Raw genomic sequence first — 19,528 nt, 5'->3', positions numbered from 1 at the left:
TGGAAATTCATTAAGGATTTTCTGTGAACCTCCATTTTATATTTATAAATAAAATTTTGAATGCCTGAATCTCAGAAGTTTTGGCTGTGCTCTGGTCTTCGGAAGCAGTGAGCTTTGGTATCCAGCCTGGAGTTGTTTGAATATAATGCAGTCTGGTATGCCTTGAATGAGTTGGATAGTGCCCTGGCCCTGGCCTTGGCTAGATGGTGCCTGGGGCTCCCCACCCATCTCATGACTGTCTACACATTCCAGGGAGAAGTATTGGATGGTAACTTACTTGCCTTTGGAAGGTGTGGGAGAGGTTAAACTAAACATATAAATAATGAAAACAGTCCCTATTCTTTAGGGTAAAATGCTGCATAAATACATTCTTTGTTGTTATATCACAGATTTCAGACTAGAAGCGGCAGCCTTGGGCAGCCATTGATTATCTCTTTGGATGGGGTTAAATCATACTATCTGGAATGTAGCACATGGATCTTCATAAACACCCCCTGAAGTAACACCTAACACATAAATTCATTGGGTCCTTCTGAGAACAGACAAACTGTGGGGCCTTCCTGAACCTTGGATGAATTGTGTATCTGAACAACTCTCTCTTGACACCTCATTCTTTCTTATTTTAATAGCTATTCCTATTTCTTATAATAAACCTTCTCTGAAGTTAGTTAGCTATGAGATTTACCCCAAGGATTGAGGCATTCAGAATTTTATTTTTAAATATTTTAAAATATAAAATCGGGGAGCCATAGAAAACCCCTAATCGATTTCCAGAGCCATCAGCTTTAGTGCTCACTTTCCTTTCTCCCCAGAGGGACTTCCTTTTCCTCATCTTTTGTGGGAATATCCCCTCTCCCCAATCACCCCAGCACTTCCTAATTTAATATCTTCAAGCTGTATATATACCAGGAAATAAACTCATAATTTTCCTCTCAGTCTGCCATATAAACAGAAAAGTAACATTTCCACCCTAACTCTGTGGCCCTTTTCACTCTTCATTTATGCACATATTCCAAACACCTGGGAACCAGGGCTCCTCTGCTTCACTTGCTGTTTAGAAGCAGCTTTTGCCACACATTCAGGATTATGTAATGCATATGTCATCGTCCATAGGACGAGAGGACATTAAAAAATAATGGTGACATAAACACAGTAGGACAAGTTACACCACGGAACCCTAGGTGAAAAGGCACCTCAACCCACGCACAGGTGGATGGACTCAGGGATGCGCGCCCTGGCACCACACATTCCCACACACGTAGGTGCACACGTGAGGTCTGCAAACAGGCGCGCGGTCCCCGAAGCCTGTTCCGCGGCCGCCTTCTCGGGCTGGGTGGGAAAGGCGCCCGCCGGAGCACCGTGGGAGTGGGGCCGGGCGCAGCGGCAGGTGGGCCCCCGGGCGGTGCGGGCCCTGACTGGGAGCGCGGCCGGTGGGCGCGGCCGAGCGAGGGGAGTTCCCGCAGCCTGCCCCGCCCCGCCCCGCCGCTCGCGCCCGCCCGCGGCTCCTCCTCGCTTCGCCATGGTGGAGCAGGGAGACGCGGCGCCGCTGCTGCGCTGGGCCGAGGGCCCCGCGGTCTCCCTGCCGCAGGCCCCGCAGCTGCAGGCAGGACGGGGCCGGGGCGGCGGCGGGGGTGCCCGGGCGGCCGCGGAGCCGCGCTGGAGGCGGGAACCTGAGGAGCCGACTCCCCCCGAGGTGCTGCTTCAGCCCGGGCGCCTGGAGCTGGGCGACGTGGAGGAGGACCAGGTGGTGGCCGTATTCGTGGTCACCTTCGACCCCCGCTCGGGTGAGAGTCGCTCCGGGGTCGGGGAATAGGGGTGAGGAGGGGAATAGGGGTGAGGGGGGGCGGGACAGGCCGCCCCCCGGACTTCGGGGCGCGGGGGAGGGGCTCGCTGCGCGCGCATCCGCACCCCTCTCTGGCACCCCACTGCTGCGCCCGCTCCCCGCCGGGCCCTGGCCCCCCGGCTCCGGGAAGGGCGGGGGGCGGCGCGTCCTCAGCCCCCTCCCTCGGAGCGGCCCCGCGGGCTTTGTTCCGGCACCGTCGACCCTCCTCTCCGCTGCGTCCCGCCGCTTCCCTCAGCGCCCGGGTCCGCGCCCCCTCCCCACGGTCGGGTTGGTGGCCAAGTCTGCTTTTGTTTTCCCTTCTTGCTCCGCTAGAAGGTTTTTCACGCTGAGAGGAGGAAGGCCCCCCAGGTGAACGCCCCCTCAAACAGAATGCCCAGAGCGTCCTCGTCCCCTGTTTGCCCGCCCTCGCTCCCCGTCGCTCCCACCTGGGTAACTTTCCTGGCCGCCGAGTTCACTTTCTCTGACGGCATTATTTTGAGGAATTGATGCCGGGAGCCGTAAGCGATGGGGCTGAGGGGTTCAGTTGAAGGCCAGTTAGAGGAGAAGCTGCCTCGAGTCGGTTCTCTTTCTGGGATGTTTGGAGAATGAAGGGCGCATCTCACATAACCTTTACCCTAACTCCCCGTTAAAGAGGTGCGCATTTTAATAGTTGGAGATTCTGCGAAGGATAAAAAGTGAAAGAATGGACATCCTCGGCGACTCGCTGAGTGGCGTGTAAACCCCTGCTGCTGGGTGTTGGAGGAAGGCGGTGTTCCCAGCGGGAGTCGGGGTGCCAGGGCTTAGAGAACCCAGGTGTGTCTGTCGCCGCATCTCCAGTGGAGTTGCTGGCGTGTGCAGTGCCTATTCTGAAGGAGAGTGTTTGCTTCTTTCTAGGGGTTCCCTCCGGGTCCTCCAAGCCTGAGGGTGGAACCCATTTTGAAAAGGTAGACTAGGGGGACGGGTGTAGAGCGGGAGGAAAAGGGTTAGATCTGGAGAGGGGATTCCCGAGTGGCAGAAGATGGTTTCCAGGCAGGGTAATGGAACTTTGGTCAAGGGTTCTCAGCTGGCAAGACCCAGGAAACGTGGTTTCGCTGAGCTTCAGCTGAGCTGAGCTGAAACGCCTTCCACAGCCACAGAGTTTACGGGGAGGAGAACTCGGGCCTTTCTGACTCCGGGCTGTTCCTTTGCCCCATGCCAATGGCTTTCAGACTTTTTTGATTGTGACTTAATTTTTCATCAAACCAATGTGCTCACGTATATACATTACCTATGTAACTGAAACAGAAGTTTCATGAAATAGTGCTGGCTCCTTCTACATGTAATGCATATGGTATTTTTTGTGTGTGTGTGTGCTCATCACGCGTGCTGGTTGACTCACATTTGGTCAGATACTAATAGTTTGAAAAATATTGGCCTTTTTGGACCAAAGTAACCCATGATGCTAGATAAAAACAGATTCTTTGTAACTGATTATATTCCCTACACCCCGCCCCATCGTCTAGTAAATGGATGTGAGCATAGGATTCCTCCGGGGAAGTGTTGAAGAATAACTAGAAAAAATGGAAAAGGGCACATTAACAGAGTCTGATTTAGCAGTGGTAGCTCCAGTGGTAGAGTCTAGGGGAGGGCAAAGGAAAGTCCATTACTAGCCATAGATAGAGTTGATAGAATTGATGATTGATCAGTTATTGATATGGATCAATCAGTAATTGATATTTATCAATTGATAAAAGCACCAAAGGGCTACAGCTCTAACCCATGCCTGGTCAGTCCTAGCTGGTGAGCATGGTTTTATGAGTTTGTGTGTATGGAGTGTGTATGTGTGTGTAATGGTTTTCAGACTAAGGCTAGTGTGTAAAGAAGGGATTGTATCTGATAATTGGATGCTTTGTACAGGCATTTTACTAAAATGTATGATTTAGTCTCATCACCACTCTGTAATTTGATCCTTTATACCCAATTTATAAATAAGGAAACACACCAAGGATAGTTAAGTAATTTGGAAATATTAACTAGCTAATGAATACTTCAGGAAATAGTAACTAGCTAATGAATACTTGACTCTAAAGCCTGTTGTCTTTCTGGTATTATACACTACCTGGACCTCTGATCCCTGACATCTTATCAATACTTATCCAGGGATCTGGGACAAGGGGAAGGGCAGGGAGAGGAGAGAGAGCACTCAAGAGTGCCAGTGGGAGCACTTTTAACTTTGTTTTTTTTTTTTTTTTGGGTGAAAGCAGTTGTTTCCTGCCTATAAACTTGTTTGCCTCTCTTTTGTCATCTAATCTAGTCCTAAATGACACATTGCATCCTGTAAAAATATTCTGTTGATACTTATATAAAATAAAATTATATGGTACCTTTCTTAAAAGTAGAAGATGGAATGAATGAATGCTATTTGGCTTCCCAGGGCCTTCAGAGAGTGCCCCTGGTGTGATAGTTGAGGAAGTCATGTTCCAGTGAAATGAGGTGAGGCCTACAGTGGCCCAGTGAGCTGGAGACATCCCTGGGACCAGAATTATGTCTCCTGTATTTCGTCCAGTGTCTTCCCCACTCTAATGCTGAGGCTAATCTGCTATGTCTCTATTTAATATTGGTCCACCCAGAATTTTATCCTTCCTTAGCCTGCGTTACAAAAAACTGTAAAGTGAATATTGGCTTGTTTACAAAATCAGAGCATTTCCCAGAAATTATTACGTGGGAGTTTCTCTGGCTGCTCTACCTGCTTAGCCCCTCCCCCATGTCTCTTCCACCTGTGTCCTCAGTTTCCATTCCTAGGAACTCCTCCCTCTCCAGCCTCTCCCCAGTCACTTACTGCCCAGGCCACAGGCAGTGCATCTTCTCACCTAGTGTGAGTGACTGTTAGCATGTGTCCAAATCAGTGTGTGCATGCATGAGAGAGAATGGGGAAGGAGAGAACCCATAGCTGAGGTGCATCCCTAGGGAGCGGATTTAAAGGGGAATATTGGGGAGGAGGGGATCCTTGTTAGAATGTGTGTGTATATTTGGGCAGGAGTATGCACAGTGAGACTCTGACTGATGTATAGGAATAAGAGTAATCTTTTTGCACTTTTAGATGCGAGTTTTAGAAAGCTATATTGGGCATCTTAAGGAAGAATCATAGAAGGTAAAGTCCAATTCACTGGACTCACGAATTGAAAATTATGGTCATTGGGTCTACAAATGACATGAGGACTGGGGCTCCAAGTTCAAGGTGAAGCTTACACATACACTCAGGCTTCTTCTAGAGCAGGGAGCCCTAGAATGGTGGTGCTGACCATCTGGGCTACAAAGCTGCTATTGAAACCAGGCCCAAATGCTCACTCTGCAAGCCGGGTAGAAGAAGCTGGCAGCCAGAGTATTGTTTTTGCATTATATTCAACCCATGATTTGGAGCCTTGATTTTAATTTTTATTTTGTTCCTTGGGTTTCTAGTAAAATTTTCTTTGCTTAAAGGGTACTGTGACACTGGGGAACCTCCACCCCCCTCATGGAAGAAGCTGTTCCCTTATGACTGAGGACTTGTGTGTGGGCCAGAGGCTGATAAAGCTTTGAACCTACTATGTCTGGACACCTGTGAATCTGCCTCATTAGACTGTTTCTTTATAAAAGATTCACTTTAAACTCCTGCATTTTACTTGGAGTTTTACTGTGGGTGTCTGGGGGAAAGTCCTGTGTGGTGTATGTATATTGGGGTGGGTTGGAATGGGTGGGTTTGAGTGAGGGGCAGATCACCTGCTGAGGTCTTCAAGATGTTTCTTCTCCTTTTCTCCCTCTGCATTAGGAACGAATTTCCCTCAGTCTCTATCCAGTGCCCAGATTACATCTAAACACCTCTTTCATTTAGTGCATCTAAATGCTTCGGTGTTTATGTTAACTGGGTATATTTAAGATTACGCACATCCAGTAATTTTAATCTCCGCAGATTCCCTGTATAGTCTATGAAACATGAGCATTTCTTTTAAACAATGGGGAGAAGATAATGGGGGCCCAGTGCGATTATGGCTAGGTCTGTTGTGTGAGGCATAACTTGGAGTGCTGCCCAGGTCATCTGACTCTTGGCAAATAGTAAATGGCTCTAGCAGTGGGTGGGAAAGTGACAAAATGGAATGCAAATGGAAAGTTTGGAGGATGATTTTGAGATGGTAAGAGCAATCCCAAGAATGGCCAGCTCAAACAGAGGCAAAGTTCTGATATCCGAGAAGAAAGTCTGGTAGAAGGATTAACTGTGTCATGTGACTATCCTTTCTCATTTTCTGTCAGATGCCAGTGGAATATAACTGTGGTTAATTTGGTTAGTCCCTCCCTGGCAGAACCTTTCCCAGGCTGTTGGTGATTCACCTGCTTGTGGTTTTCAGGGAGAAGTCAATTTGTAGCCATCTGCTATGAATTCAGTTTCTTCTCTTGAAAACCTATGGAGGAGAAAGTAGGAGTGATAATTGCAATACCCACCACCTCCTGACTGCCCACTGTGTGCCAAGGACCTTGCCACATGTTTCCAGGACCTGCCTCTGATTGTCCCAATGGTCTTGATGAGGATGATGAGAAAAACATGTATAGACCCTTAGGTGGTCTAAAGACAGAGAACAGAGAGGGTCCATGCTTCTCCCTCACACCACACCACTGCCCAGTGGAGAATTCTGTGGGATCTGTGGTATGGAAGGTCGTTGCTATGTAAAGTTAATGCATTGGAATTCAGCCATCGATTGGCCTGTGAAATCACCAGGATTAGTTTCTTCCTGAGTCAGCATTATTTATACTCATTCTTTCTTTGCTTTGAATATGCTCCCATCCTAGGCAGTTTTAAGACTGTTTCAGATGGGACCCAAAGTCAATTCATATGGGCTGTTTTCTGGTGTCTGGGGTCTGAACCAAGTACTCTTTTGAGGTTTGTTCCATCTCTGAAATTTGGTGGCCTCTTTAGGTGGTTATGTAAAGGGACTGTGTCGTTGGGACCAAGCATACTCCTGGATTCTTGCCTTTATTCTTGAGACAGGATTCCTTTTTACTTCCTGACTGGAATTAGGGCATATGTGTGTTCTAAGTGGAAGAAGCAGATGGAGTGAGTCAAAATCAAGGCACGTGTTAGGGGAAGCTGGTGCAGAGCCCCCCTCTTGAGGTCAGAGGAGCTGTGAGAGGATCTCAGGCTGAGGCAGACCCTGTTTAGTAAATGAAGACCTCAAGAGGAAGTGCTTGATTGGGAGCTAGCTAACAGAAGGAGAAAAAGGAAGAAATGTCACGTATTTCCTATTAAAAAGAGACTGTTTTGGTTCAAGATCATTGCTTTCTCTACTTCAGATGTTCTGAGATGAACTAACAGGAAGCAGTAACAGCAGCTAATGTCTGTTCTCCCTAGGAAATGGTGGTTGATAAACTCCAAGATGCCTGGGAGTGTGGTCATTTCACATTTAAACAGAAATGGTTGGAAGACAGGCAGCAGTGGATGTGGAAAGAACAGCCTTTATCTCGTTTAGCTTAGGAGCTTATGTAACCCCACCTCTGGGAGGCCCTTACACACAGAGCTGCCAAGCTGACCTTCAGAGCCATGTAGTAGTAGGGTTCAGGCCATCTGTACATCCTCAGACAGGCTCAGTGCTGTCCTTCTGGCTTTTTCTGGGTAACTAAGCTGCCAGTCCAATAATCTACTAGTTCAAGTTCCTTTAAACATGGAAATATTTGCTTTTGCATGAGCTCAGCACCTGGCACCGTGTTGCCAAGTTATGCTCCACCCATATTTGTTGAGTAACCAGCTGAAGGTACACATTGCAGTTCACCACATTTGTTCCTCCTGTGGTAATGTGACTCCCTCTTCATAAGTTAAATTTCCAGCAGAGGCTAGGCAGGGCCTATAGTACCTGTGATATAGGCCTAAGGCATGGCCCAAGAAGAAAGAGGATGTGGAGATGGAAGGAGAGCAAGTTAGGGGATAAAAAGACACTTGTCAGTGGCAATTCCTATCTCTGATCACTAATGAGATGACCCCTTTGGTTGAATCTTCCAGGCCTCAGCTTCCTGGCTGAGTTCTTAATACAGTGAGGATACTTGGAAAGCCAAAGAATGGAATGTGAAGACTGAGTCTGGGTCAGGTAGCATTAGGTATGAGGTTTTTCTGGCATTAAATGGCTTCCCATAAGGATTGCTATTTCTGCAAAATCACTTTCCTGTAAGCCTCTACAAATTCCTTATATTAACTGATTTCCAGTTTTTGTAATATTTCTGTGGAAGGATAACCTCAAGCCTTGGTAGTTCTTGATTCCCTATTACTTATGGCACATTGCCTCAATTCTTTGATTTTACAAAGTCCTTTATGCTTTCCTTAATTTTTTCACATCTCTATTATTTCAACTATTTCCTCCAGTTTATATGCTGAAATTTTTTAAACCTCAGAAAAGTTGAAAGAATAGTACAGTGAAAACTTACATGTCTTTCACCTAGAGACCCCATTTGTTGACATTTTGCCACATTTGCTTTGTCCTTATATAGTCAGTTCCTCTATAACTTGAAATATGTCTTCTAAAAATGACTGAAAAATCATGTAGTAAAAATCACAGGGCTTATGAGGAAAATGGGGGTGATGGGTACAACACTCAAAAACTTGGTCAGGAACACATTAAAGATAGGAACCTAATCAAGACTATAGGACAGTTTTGCATATGTTAAATGGTTAAGAAATACATAAATAATAAATATGGAAGTTACCTTCAGAAGACCTGGAGTCTGTATATGGAGGTGAGTGCTGGAAGGGCTGAGGTGAGCTTGTGAGTTGCTATGCAGTGGTAAAAGAAAGATAGTCTGAAATCAGAAGGAAGGTTGCCACATAAGAGGTGAGTGGGCATGTCCCCGAACACACAGTGACCTGGGGGAGCAGGTAGAAGTTTAAGGTGGGTATGTTTTGTGTATTCCTACGTGGCTTGAATCAGCGGGTATAGTTTTCCATGTCCACCTTGTTTCTTCACAATTGAAATCACTCATAAGTAAACATGAAATTCCCTGTGATCAAGTTGTTCTCTAATACATCCATTGCTTTAGAACAAACTCAGCAAGCATTATAGCAGAACTATGTGTATGGATATAGCTGTACTTTTCTTTTTTTGCTGAATATTTGAAAGTAAGTTGCAGATGACATGACATTGTATTTCTAAATACTTCAGTATAAATCTCCTAAGAATGAGGATTTTTTTTCTACGTAACACCAGTATCGTTACCACCCTTAGGGCAGTTAACCTAACTTAATTCATCAGTTAGCTTTTTTTTTAATAAATTTTATTTTTTTAGAGCAGTTTTAGGTTTATAGAAAAATTGAGAAGGAAGTGCAGAGAGTTCCCTTGTACCACCTCCCCCTAGCCCACACACATAAGAGTTTCCTCTATCATCAATATCTTGCATTAGTGTGGTTCATCAATTACATCATTATACATCTCTATCGTTAATATCTTGCATTAGTGTAGTTCATCAATTACAATTGATGAACCAATATTGATACATTATTTATTTAAGTTCCTGGTTTACATTAGGGTTCACTCTCTGTTGTACAGTTCTGTGGGTTTTGAAAAATGTGCAGTGTTATATATCCACCATAACAGTATCATACAGAATAGTTCCACTGCCCTAAAAATCCTTTGTGCTCCACCTGTTCCTCCCCAGTGATCTTTTTATTGTCTCTGATTTTGCATTTTCAAGAATGTCACATGGTTGGAATCATATAGTATGTAGTCTTTTCAGACTGGCTTCTCTTACTTAACAATGTGCGTTTAAAGATTCCTCCATGGATCAATAGCTCATTTCTCTTTATTGCTGAATATTTCATTGTGTGGATGGCCCATGTTTTGTTTATCCATTCACCTACTGAAGGACATCTTAGTTGCTTCCAGTTTTTGGCAATTATGAATAAAGCTGCTATAAACATCTGTGTGCAGGTTTTTGCATAGACATATGTTTTCAACTCATTTGGATAAATATTAATACAAAGTGTGATTGATGGATCATATAATAAGAGTATGTTTAGTTTTTAAGAAACTGCCAAACTGTCTTTCAGAATGGCTCTACCATTTTACATTCCTACCAGCAATGAATTCCTGTTGTCCCACATCCTTATCAGCATTTGGTGTTTTCAGTGTTTTGGATTTTGGCTGTTCTTATTATTTTAATTTGCAATTTCTAATGACATATGATGTTGAACATCTTTTCATATGCTCATTTGCCATGTGTATGTCTTCTTTGATGAGGTATATCTATTAAGCTCTTTGGCCCATATTTTAATTAGATAGTTTTCTTATTGTTGAGTTTCAAGAATTCTTTGTATATTTTAGATAATATTCCTTTATCAGATACGTGTTTTGCAAATATCTTCTCTTAGTCTGTGGGTTGTCTTTTCATTCTCTTAATAATGTCTTTCATAGACCAGAAGTTTTTAATAAAGTCCAACTTATCAGTTTTTCCTTCATGAATAGTGTTTTTAGTCTTGTATATAAAAATTCATGGCTAAACCCAAAGTCAACCACTTCTAGAAGTTTTATAATTTTTTATTTTACATTTTGGTCTACTATTTGTATTCAATAAATTTTTGTAAAAGGGGTAAAGTATGTAGATTGATTTTTTTTGCATGTAGCTGTCTACTTGTTTCAGCAACATTTATTATAAAGACTTGGTGCTCCATTGTATTGCCTTTGCTCCTTTGGCAAAGATCAATTTACTGTATTTGTGTGGGTCTGTTTCAAGGCTCTCTGTTCTCTTTTATTGATCTATTAGTCTGCTGTTTCACGAATATAATACTATCTTGACCAATTGAGTTTTATAGTGAATCTTGAAGTCAGGTAGTGTTAAGTCTTCCAATTTTATTGTTCTTTAGTATTGTGTTGGCTATTTTGAGTCTTTTGCCTTTCCATGTATACTTGAACTAATTTGTCAATATCCACAAAATAACTTGCTGGGATTTTGATTGGGATTGCATTGAATCGATAGCACAAGTAAATGTGAAATTTCCTATTCTCAAATTGTTCCCTAATATATCAGTTGCATTGACACAAATTCAGCAAGTGATAAAAGTAGAACTGGCTATATACAGATATATACTTATTTTCCCTGAACCATTCGAAAGTAAGTCGCAGATATGATAATACTTCACTCCTAAACAGTTAAATATAAAACTTTTAAGAATAAGGACATTTTCCTACATGACCACAATACCATTACTGCTCCTGGGATAATTAATTCGTAAGTTAGCTTTTTAAAGACATTTCTGTTCTTAATAAAGCTTGTTGTATTTTTTTGTTTTGTTTTGTTTTTGTTTTTTTTTAATGCCCATCCTGTCCTGTGCCGGGCACTACACTCTGCTGGGATGTGAAGACAAGCACAATTCCCACCTTTTAGAAGTTCACAGACTCCTGGGAAGATAGACATTTAAGACAAGATTATGATAGGTTGGGATAAGGGCCATAGTAGCTGTGTCTACTTTCCTTTCATTTGAGTGTGCCAGCAGAAGTGCGCTTCCCAAGGGATAAAGATCACTCTTCCCAGAGTGGTATTCTAGAGCCTGTGCCCCATTCCATGATTTGCCCGCCTGGCCCTGATGGTTCTTTCTTCCCAATCCAGAGGGGCTTGCGTCCATGTGAAAGTGAAGGAAGTAACAGGATGTCATTCACTCCCTCTGATTCTTTCAGTTTCTGTGCAATTAGGATTGGCCAGGCACAGAGTTGCAAGAAGGAGGGCTTTGAGAACTGGCTAAGGAATGGGGGACTTTATCCTCTAGGTTAGCGGTATTAAGTAGGACACGGGTTTGGACATGAATACCAGAGACCCAAATTAACAGTGACTTAATCAAGATAGGAGTTTCTTTCTTTTTCACGTAACAGGAGATAGCTGGCCTAGAGCTGGAGTGCTGACTCAGATCCCCTGGGGTCATGCAGGGCCCTAGGCTCATGTTGGCTGTGGCTCCATCATCCCTTCTGTGATAGGTCGCCACATCCATGTTCCAGGCAGCAGGAAGAAGAGGCAGCATGCTCCTTCCCTTTAGGGCATATTCTGGAAACTATGCACTGCACATCTGTCCATGTCACATTGCCATAATTTATTCACAAAGGTATAAGAAGCATAGTCTTCATTTTAGAGGACATGCACCAAGCTAAAAATAGCAGATTCTATTCCATAAGAAGGGAAGAGTGAATATTGAGGGACAACTTGCAGCCCCAGTATATCTATGTATTTTTTAAAATGCCTTCTATAAAATTAGTCTCTTAACATATTATTTAAAAATAGATTTATTGGCCAAATAATTTGGGGAAACATTAAGCACTGTATTGATCTCATGGAGATTCACAAAGTAGAGTGGCATATTAAAGGCTCTGAGAAGTTCTGCAATAAAGGAATTGTCTATCTTTGTTTAAGATAATGTGACCAAAAACCATATTTTACAAAATTATTATTTTTTTTTGCACAAGCCCTATTAACATAAACTTGGGAAACATTGGGAATCATTGAAAGTTCCTTAGTTTGCAGTGATGCAAACATTTTTAAAGCAGTTCTCTCCTAGGGATGTAGTCAACAGAAATGTGTGTATGTATATTGTGTCAGTCAAGGTTCAATCAGAGAAACAGAACAAATAGGTATATAAAGGAATTTGTTGCAGAGATGTAATCTTACGCAGTTGTGGGAGCTGGTTAGACAGCCTGTGAAAGGCTGTGTCTTTGTGTCTGATGATGGAGCTTGAAGTATATAGGCAGATACTTATGGAGGAAGACAGTAAAGTTGGGAAAGAGAACAAAGTGGCACTCATGAGGATGGACAGGAACCTGGATAAGTGTGTCACAGACTGTCCCCAGCTTTGGTGATGTGGGTGTCCTGTGGGAGAAGCTGATGCTCTTCATTATGGAAGTGAACACACAGCTGGCTTAGGAGTCAGAAGCTGAAGGAAGACCCAGGGAAGGTAGCTCTAGCATTGTCAGGCCTGGCTGCTGCCCCTCCTCTGTGGTGAGCTTGCACAGAAGCCACACTGCAGGTGAGCTGCTTGGTGCTCCTGCACCAACCTTCCAGAGACAAACACAGCGTGGCTGCAGTTTCACTTCTGCCTTCCAGATCTCAACTGGAAACATTGAAGGAAGGGAATGCTGAGAAGCATAGTTCAGCCTAGGCAGGTCAGCGCATTACAAAGCCACCACAAGTGTATTCACCAGATGACTGGTACAGGATAGTTTACAGCTGCACTAGTTGTAGTAGCTTCAACTTGGAAATAACTTAAATGTGCATCACCAGTTAAGTAGATAAATAAATTGCTACATGTGTATAAGTAATAGATGAACAAATCATTGCTACATTCATCGATATGGATCTTACAAAACAACATGGATCTTACAAAAAATAGTGAGCACAAGACACACAAAAGAATATAAACTATAATTACATTTGCAGAAATTTCAAAAAAGGCAAAGTTAATTCATGATGTTGAAGTCAGGATAATAGTTACTCTTGAGAGAGGGTTAATGAGTTGGAGGGGCTATGAGGGAAGCTTCTGATGTGCAGATAATGTTCTTTTGGCTCCTTGATCTGGGTGCTGGTTACACTCAATAAGTTTATTTTGGGAAAATTCATTGAGTTGTATTGTTACAGTTTGTGTACTTTTCTATACTTATACTTCAATACAATGCTTAGGTAAAAGTTTTATAAGTTATTGAGTCAAGAACAGGCTGGGTTGGGGGAAAGAAACTAAGTTTGAGCTAGTTGAACCCAGTAAGGAGTAAGGTGTGGGGAAACAAGGCAGTGGGTACTGCAAGAGGCAGTTTGGTTGAGTGGGAAGAGGCCAGAGCCTGTTGAGGGTCATTGTGGCTCCATCCCAGGTTGCCCCTGTGCCCTGCTGGCACATGTTATTATGAAGGGTCAGGACTATGTATATAGAGCCCTAATCAAGGGCTCTCCTCTGGTACACATCAGGAACATTTGTGTGGCAGGGCAAGGGGAGATTGTGAGTCTGTAGGTCTGGGTAGGCCCCTGGCATTTTTAAGTTCCCTTGCTGTCCTGTGTGTTCCACAGGAAAAAAAAACAACAACAACAGTGGACTGTGGAGGTAATGGACGTGGATGGAAGGGGGAAAGTACAGGAATGTGGGGGGAACATGGTGCTTAAAAAGCTTACCTTTATCCCCAAGGTCACCCCTCTTTCTGAGTGCTTTTCCTTGCCTTTTGACCCTTACAAACACAGTATTGTTCTAGACTTTGTTTTATAAAATCTTAATTCCTGTTTTCATGCTTTTTGCTTCTGTGAATTGATTAATTGATCAGAATTATGATTCATTTCTTTAAAATAAACTATTTGAAAGTGCCTTGGACTTCATTGACAGGGTTAAATTCCCAGGACCCTCAGTTCTTTAGAGTTGGACTAAATGGCTGGTATTGTCGCTTGTACAAGTGTCTTGACCTTGATGGAGCTTGTGTTGAGAAATAATGTTTACATTTTTAATTTAAAAAAGAAAAAAAAAGTGCCTTGGGTTGAATATGGGATTAGGGAATCTTCTACGATGTCTGCCTTGTCCTGAGACTGGATTGTGTATTCTCTGATGCCCTGAACAATTATCTGGAAACACTGTTGGCTGGGATTATTGATGGCTTTTCTAATGCCTGAGAAATTAGGATTTGAAATGTTAATAAGAAGTTTACCCTAAAATGAAGTCTCACGAGTAGCTTAGTGTTTTATTTTGAAAAATGTTGAATATGCATAAAAACAATAGGGAGTATTCTGTAATGTTCTCTCAAGCCTCCAGGTAACACTGTTACTGTGCAGTTCTCGATGACTGCCTCAGTCTGGTGGATGCTCGTTGTTGCTGCGTTTAAAAATCCCACCTTATCATATGTCATAACATTTACCCCCGTGAACTGTAACTTCTGGCCTCCTCCTTTATCTCTTGCCCCTAATCTCAATGAGATCAGGGACTGCGTCTTATTTGACTTTATATCTCCAGCATACAGCTCAGTAGAAACTCAGTAATTAATCATGAGTGAATGAGTCCCAAATTTTAGAAAGCAAAGAACTGATAGTTGACCCTTAAAGAAGGGTTCACTTGGGGAGAGAGGAGAAAGAGGGCGGGGAGGAAGAGTTACAGTCATCAGAGAAGTAAGAACCCAAATAGTATTCTATCATGGCAGTCATGGAAAAAGAGGAGAAATTTTTAAGGAATGAGCAAATGCTACGAAGAGGAGTGAGAATCGGGTTTTTGGTTGTTTTTTTTTTTTTTAAGAGTTTTGGAATTTTTCAAAGTTTTTAGTGGCTGTAGAACTGTGAGATAGATCAAGAGCTCAAGGGATTAGGGGAAAATACAAGATGAGGAAATAGGGGTAGCAGGTAAAAAAAATACATGCAGAGAAGTGAGGCCACAAAAGGAAGATTTGAACATGGTGGAGCAGAGTGGCAGAACCAAAACGACATTCTCACTAGAGAAGAGAGCTGTGTTCATTTTAAGGCAGAGACTGGAGGAGGTTCCTTCCATGCCCGTCTCCTGGTCCTCTGGAATGACGCCTGTGGGTGATGGAGCAGCTCGTCTCCTGGTCCTCTGGAATGACCCCTGTGGGTGACGGAGCAGCTCTGTGGCTCTGTATCAGGCTGAGTCAGCAGTGTGTTTACTGAGAAGCCACGCATGCTGAGCCCTATACTAAGCCCTTTCCTTTGATTTTGTTTCTTTTAACTTGATCTTCCTTTTCCCACAGGAAACATGGTGGAATGGTGCTTACCTCAAGATATTGACCTTGAAGGCGTTGAGTTCAAGTCTATGGCCAGCGGGTCCCATAAAATTCAGTCTGACTTCATGTAAGTACTTGTGAACCTCAGTCATCTTTGTACTGTTTCCCCCTCTGTGCCCTACTCCCACCCCTCACACTTTACCCAGAGCATAAGGGCTGTTATCCGAAGGTCTTCAAGTGGTGTTTGTATAAATGCCCTGAAAATATATGTATAGTTTTGTGTTTATATCAATTTTCTAGCAAGGAGGTCTCTAGCTTTTATCAGGGTCTCAGTGGATTTCATGATCTAAAAAAACTTAATCCCTACTATAGAGATTCTCTCACTTTCTAAGAAATGATATGGACCTCACTTGAGGTTTGGTTTTAAAGAATGTAGGTTCAGCTCACTGTGGGTTAACTTCATCTATGTGCTAAAACTTGAAATTCCAGCTTTAAGTAAAAACAGTTTTCAATCCTATATAGTTGGGCATTGAGAGTTTTGTGAGGAGGAACAAATGGAGAATTTAGGGTAATGAAGTAAATTTAATCTCCCCATTGGGCTGAAAATGTGACTGATGTGAGTGTGAGAAAGGGGAAGGGAATAAAATGACAGCTCGTTTAAAATTATTAGAAACTCAGGAAGTGAGGGAACAATCGACATGGTTTATGCTATGAAAACAGAGTAGTAGTACTAGAGGAGCCTGAAGATACATCTTGGTTCTGGTTCTCCCATCTAAGCCACTAGATGTGGTGCAGGAGAGAAGGGACGTGTCCATGGTTGTGGGCAGCGGTGTGGCCAACTTGCTAGAGACCAAGTCCCCACTCCAACTGGGTGACCCTTGGCAAGTTCTGTGGTCTCTTTGTGCGTTGGTTGTCTCATCTGCGAGGTGGAGTGGCTTGGACTAATTGTTCCCTTGAGGTTCTAAGAACATTTGTTTTAAGGGTAAGCTTTGTCATTTAGAGCTCTGGACGCAGTTAATTTGTTTGGGGTTGCGTCTCAAAGAAAAATAAAAAAATTCTGTCTGTCATCTTGAGTCCCACTACATATTTGGTCTCTTTTAGCTATTTCCGAAAAGGGCCCTTCTTCGGCCTGGCCTGCTTTGCCAACATGCCCGTGGAAAGCGAGCTGGAACGTGGCGCACGAATGAAGTCTGTGGGCATCCTCTCTCCTTCCTACACCCTGCTTTACCGGTACATGCACTTCCTGGAGAACCAGGTTCGGTACGTGGCTTCCGTACTTGTGCAGGGAGGCTGTGGGACCTACCAGCTGGCGCATATGTCATGAGTCCTCAGACATAGAGGTTGTGTGCCAGAAGAGCAGATGTCTTTCCAAGAACATCAATGGCGGTGTTTCAAGCCTCAGGTGGTGGTCCTTGTGTTTCCACCAATGCCCCAAGTAATGATTCTTCATACTGTAATGAAAGCCGGGGTAGATTTTGTTCTCAGTTCACATTTAATACTGTCATCAGTTTTGTTTAATTAAATAATTTGTTGACAGGTATATGATCTTTGTTTGCCCTAAGCCACAGTAATTACCTCCTTGCCCCACGTAGGCAAATGGGCTCTGAACTTTTTTTAAGCCTAATCTTTTATAAATGGGGGTTACTGTTATTATTTGGGGTGATAGGAAGAGAATTTTTAACAGAAGCAGTGAAACTATTAGTTAGTTTATATTTTTTTTTGTTTGTTTTGCAAGTAATCTAATTACATTTCAGATTTTGAGGGGAAGATCTATCCCTAATCCCTGAAGCACTGTTAAAATTATAGCACATTTGCTCCTTTTTGGGCATTTATGTGTATATATGTTAAAAAAAAATATGTGGTATCATGCCATACATTTTTATAGACTATATTTTAAAATTTACTTTAAAATTCTTATGTAGCTAATCTTTTTTGATCTTCATTTTTGAAAGAACATGAAATTTATTGTTTGTGGAGAAACCATGTTTGTTATTTTAAAATTTATATAAAAGTACAAAAGAATAAGAAAACTCCCACATATTAACACTCAGAGATATCCATTGACAATATTCAGTGCATGTGATTCTAGAATAGACGTAACTTTATAAAAATAGTTTTAATATTTTTGAAGATTTAACTTTATCAAATAGCAGGCAATCTTAATGCTATATACTAAATATAATTTTACTTGAAACTTCAAATTTTTTTTCAGAATAAGATATATTATTACTTGAAATATTCTACCATAGTTAAGAAAAAATTATGAAAAACATGAAGATATGGTGTTATTACTTTATTAAGAAATAAGACATAAAGAATAAAGTGCATAAATCTTAGTATAGGTGTCATTGGTGTTTTTAAATTGTGTTTCAGTGTAGACAGTGTCTATTATACTTCTTCCCAGTTCCTTTCCCCTACTTCACATCTTAATCTTTATATATTGTATGATTTACAACATTTAGTTCTGTAATAGTAATACCCACAGTTCTTAAGTCTTAGCTGTATATTTAAATGGATTTAACAATCCATTTGACTTGCTCCATTTCTGAGTTTCTGATTTGATTCATTTCTTGGTTGGTTTAGATTTTGCCATCAGGCACTTTTCTTTCTTTCTTTCTTTGAAAGGATCATGGGTGCTGCCTTCTCTGAGGTCTCTCATGGTTAATAATGTATTGACCTGTTCCCTTTATCCTTGACTGGGTGTAAGATTCATGAATGCTTCCTTCTTCCCCTCAGGATGCTGTAGATATTGCTCTGCTGTTTTCTTTTTTTGTTTCTTTTAAGTTTTTTTTTTTGGGGGGGGGTCTCACTCTGTTGCCCAGGCTGGAGTGCAGTGGTTCTATCGTAGCTCACTGTGGCCTCGAACTTCTTGGCTCTGTTAGGGTGTAAATCTTAGTAGGTGCTCACGGTGTGGGTGTAGAAAGATTTCTCACACAGAGATTAGAATAGGAAGGAGAGGTTTATTTACTTTTCCCTGGAGAAGGGGAAAAGGACCAGCACGGAGGGAGAAAACAGAAGAATATGCTGGCCCCTGAAAACCAGCTATTGAGGCTTTGTAAAGGGGGTTATAACAATGGCAGGGTACAGAAACTGCTGCACCCACTCCTTCCTTTCTTCTTGGTGGCAGGTAGATAACAAAAGCTGCAAGGATGTCAAAGTCCAAGAGTTGGCTTCCCCACCTTTCCTTGGAGATGGGATTTCACAGGAATTGTGACTCTATCCTTGAGATATAGTTGAGGCTATAGGTCATTCTCCTGCTGTTTACTTGAAAACTCTGTAAAAGCAGATTCTCAAAAAAAAAAAAAAAAATTGAAAGGGATTACATCTCTTTTCCATCCATTCAGCTCTTTTCAGAAGTTGTGCAAAACAGAACTCCTACAGGGTACCTGTTAGAGAACTCACAGGATTGATCTTTAACTGTTACTGGGAAAATTGTGGGATTAGGTATTTTCCTGCTACTTTTTGCAAGGTCGCCCCTTTCACTCAACCGATGCTCCTGCCTCAGCGTCTTGAGTAGCTGGCTCTGCTGTTTTCTGAAATTAGTTGTTTTGGAGAAGTCTCTTCTAACCAGATACCTACAGATTCTTTATCTCTGCTACTTCTGAACTCACCAACTGTTCATTAGTCCATATCATTTTTTTCTAGGATGGTTTGTCCTCTTTGCTTGATAGATAGGTCTTTTATTTTTATTTTTTATTTCAGGAAACTTAGCTTCTATAATAAAATATTCAACTTTTCCATTGTGTTTTTTTCTTCTTCAGGAATACCCTTTATGCATATGGTTTCTCTTTATTGTCCTCCATATTTATCGTTTTGATAATGATTTTAATAGTTCTATAATGCTAGAGCTGTCCCATAAGTTTTCTTGGTTATTCTCTGTGCTTAAGCATTTAGCATGCTTCTGGGTTGGTTTGTTTTTTAAGCTGACCCTCTACATTTGGAGCTGTGATAAACACCTTCATGCATAGATCTTTTTCTGTATTCAAAATATGTCCTCAGTTTTTTGTCTGGGTCATGACTTTAAATCAGTGGACTCTAGATT

At 42.3% G+C, this 19,528-nt stretch overlaps 1 protein-coding gene across 1 annotated transcript in view; it reads left to right on the top strand.

Annotated features, from left to right (window-relative positions):
- The first annotated feature begins 1,519 nt into the window (after nt 1-1,519).
- The window catches only part of DENND11 (DENN domain containing 11), a 33,543-nt gene continuing 15,534 nt past the window's right edge, over nt 1,520-19,528 (top strand). Inside the window, exons 1-3 of the mRNA XM_069462723.1 lie at nt 1,520-1,784; nt 15,514-15,613; nt 16,588-16,746. Coding sequence (XP_069318824.1) covers nt 1,520-1,784; nt 15,514-15,613; nt 16,588-16,746 — 524 coding nt within the window. The remainder of the gene's footprint in view (nt 1,785-15,513; nt 15,614-16,587; nt 16,747-19,528) is intronic.

This window comes from Eulemur rufifrons, chromosome 29 (assembly GCF_041146395.1).
Source record: "Eulemur rufifrons isolate Redbay chromosome 29, OSU_ERuf_1, whole genome shotgun sequence".
NCBI classification, from domain to species: Eukaryota; Metazoa; Chordata; class Mammalia; order Primates; family Lemuridae; genus Eulemur; species Eulemur rufifrons.
This window is presented reverse-complemented; position numbering and strand designations above follow the sequence as displayed.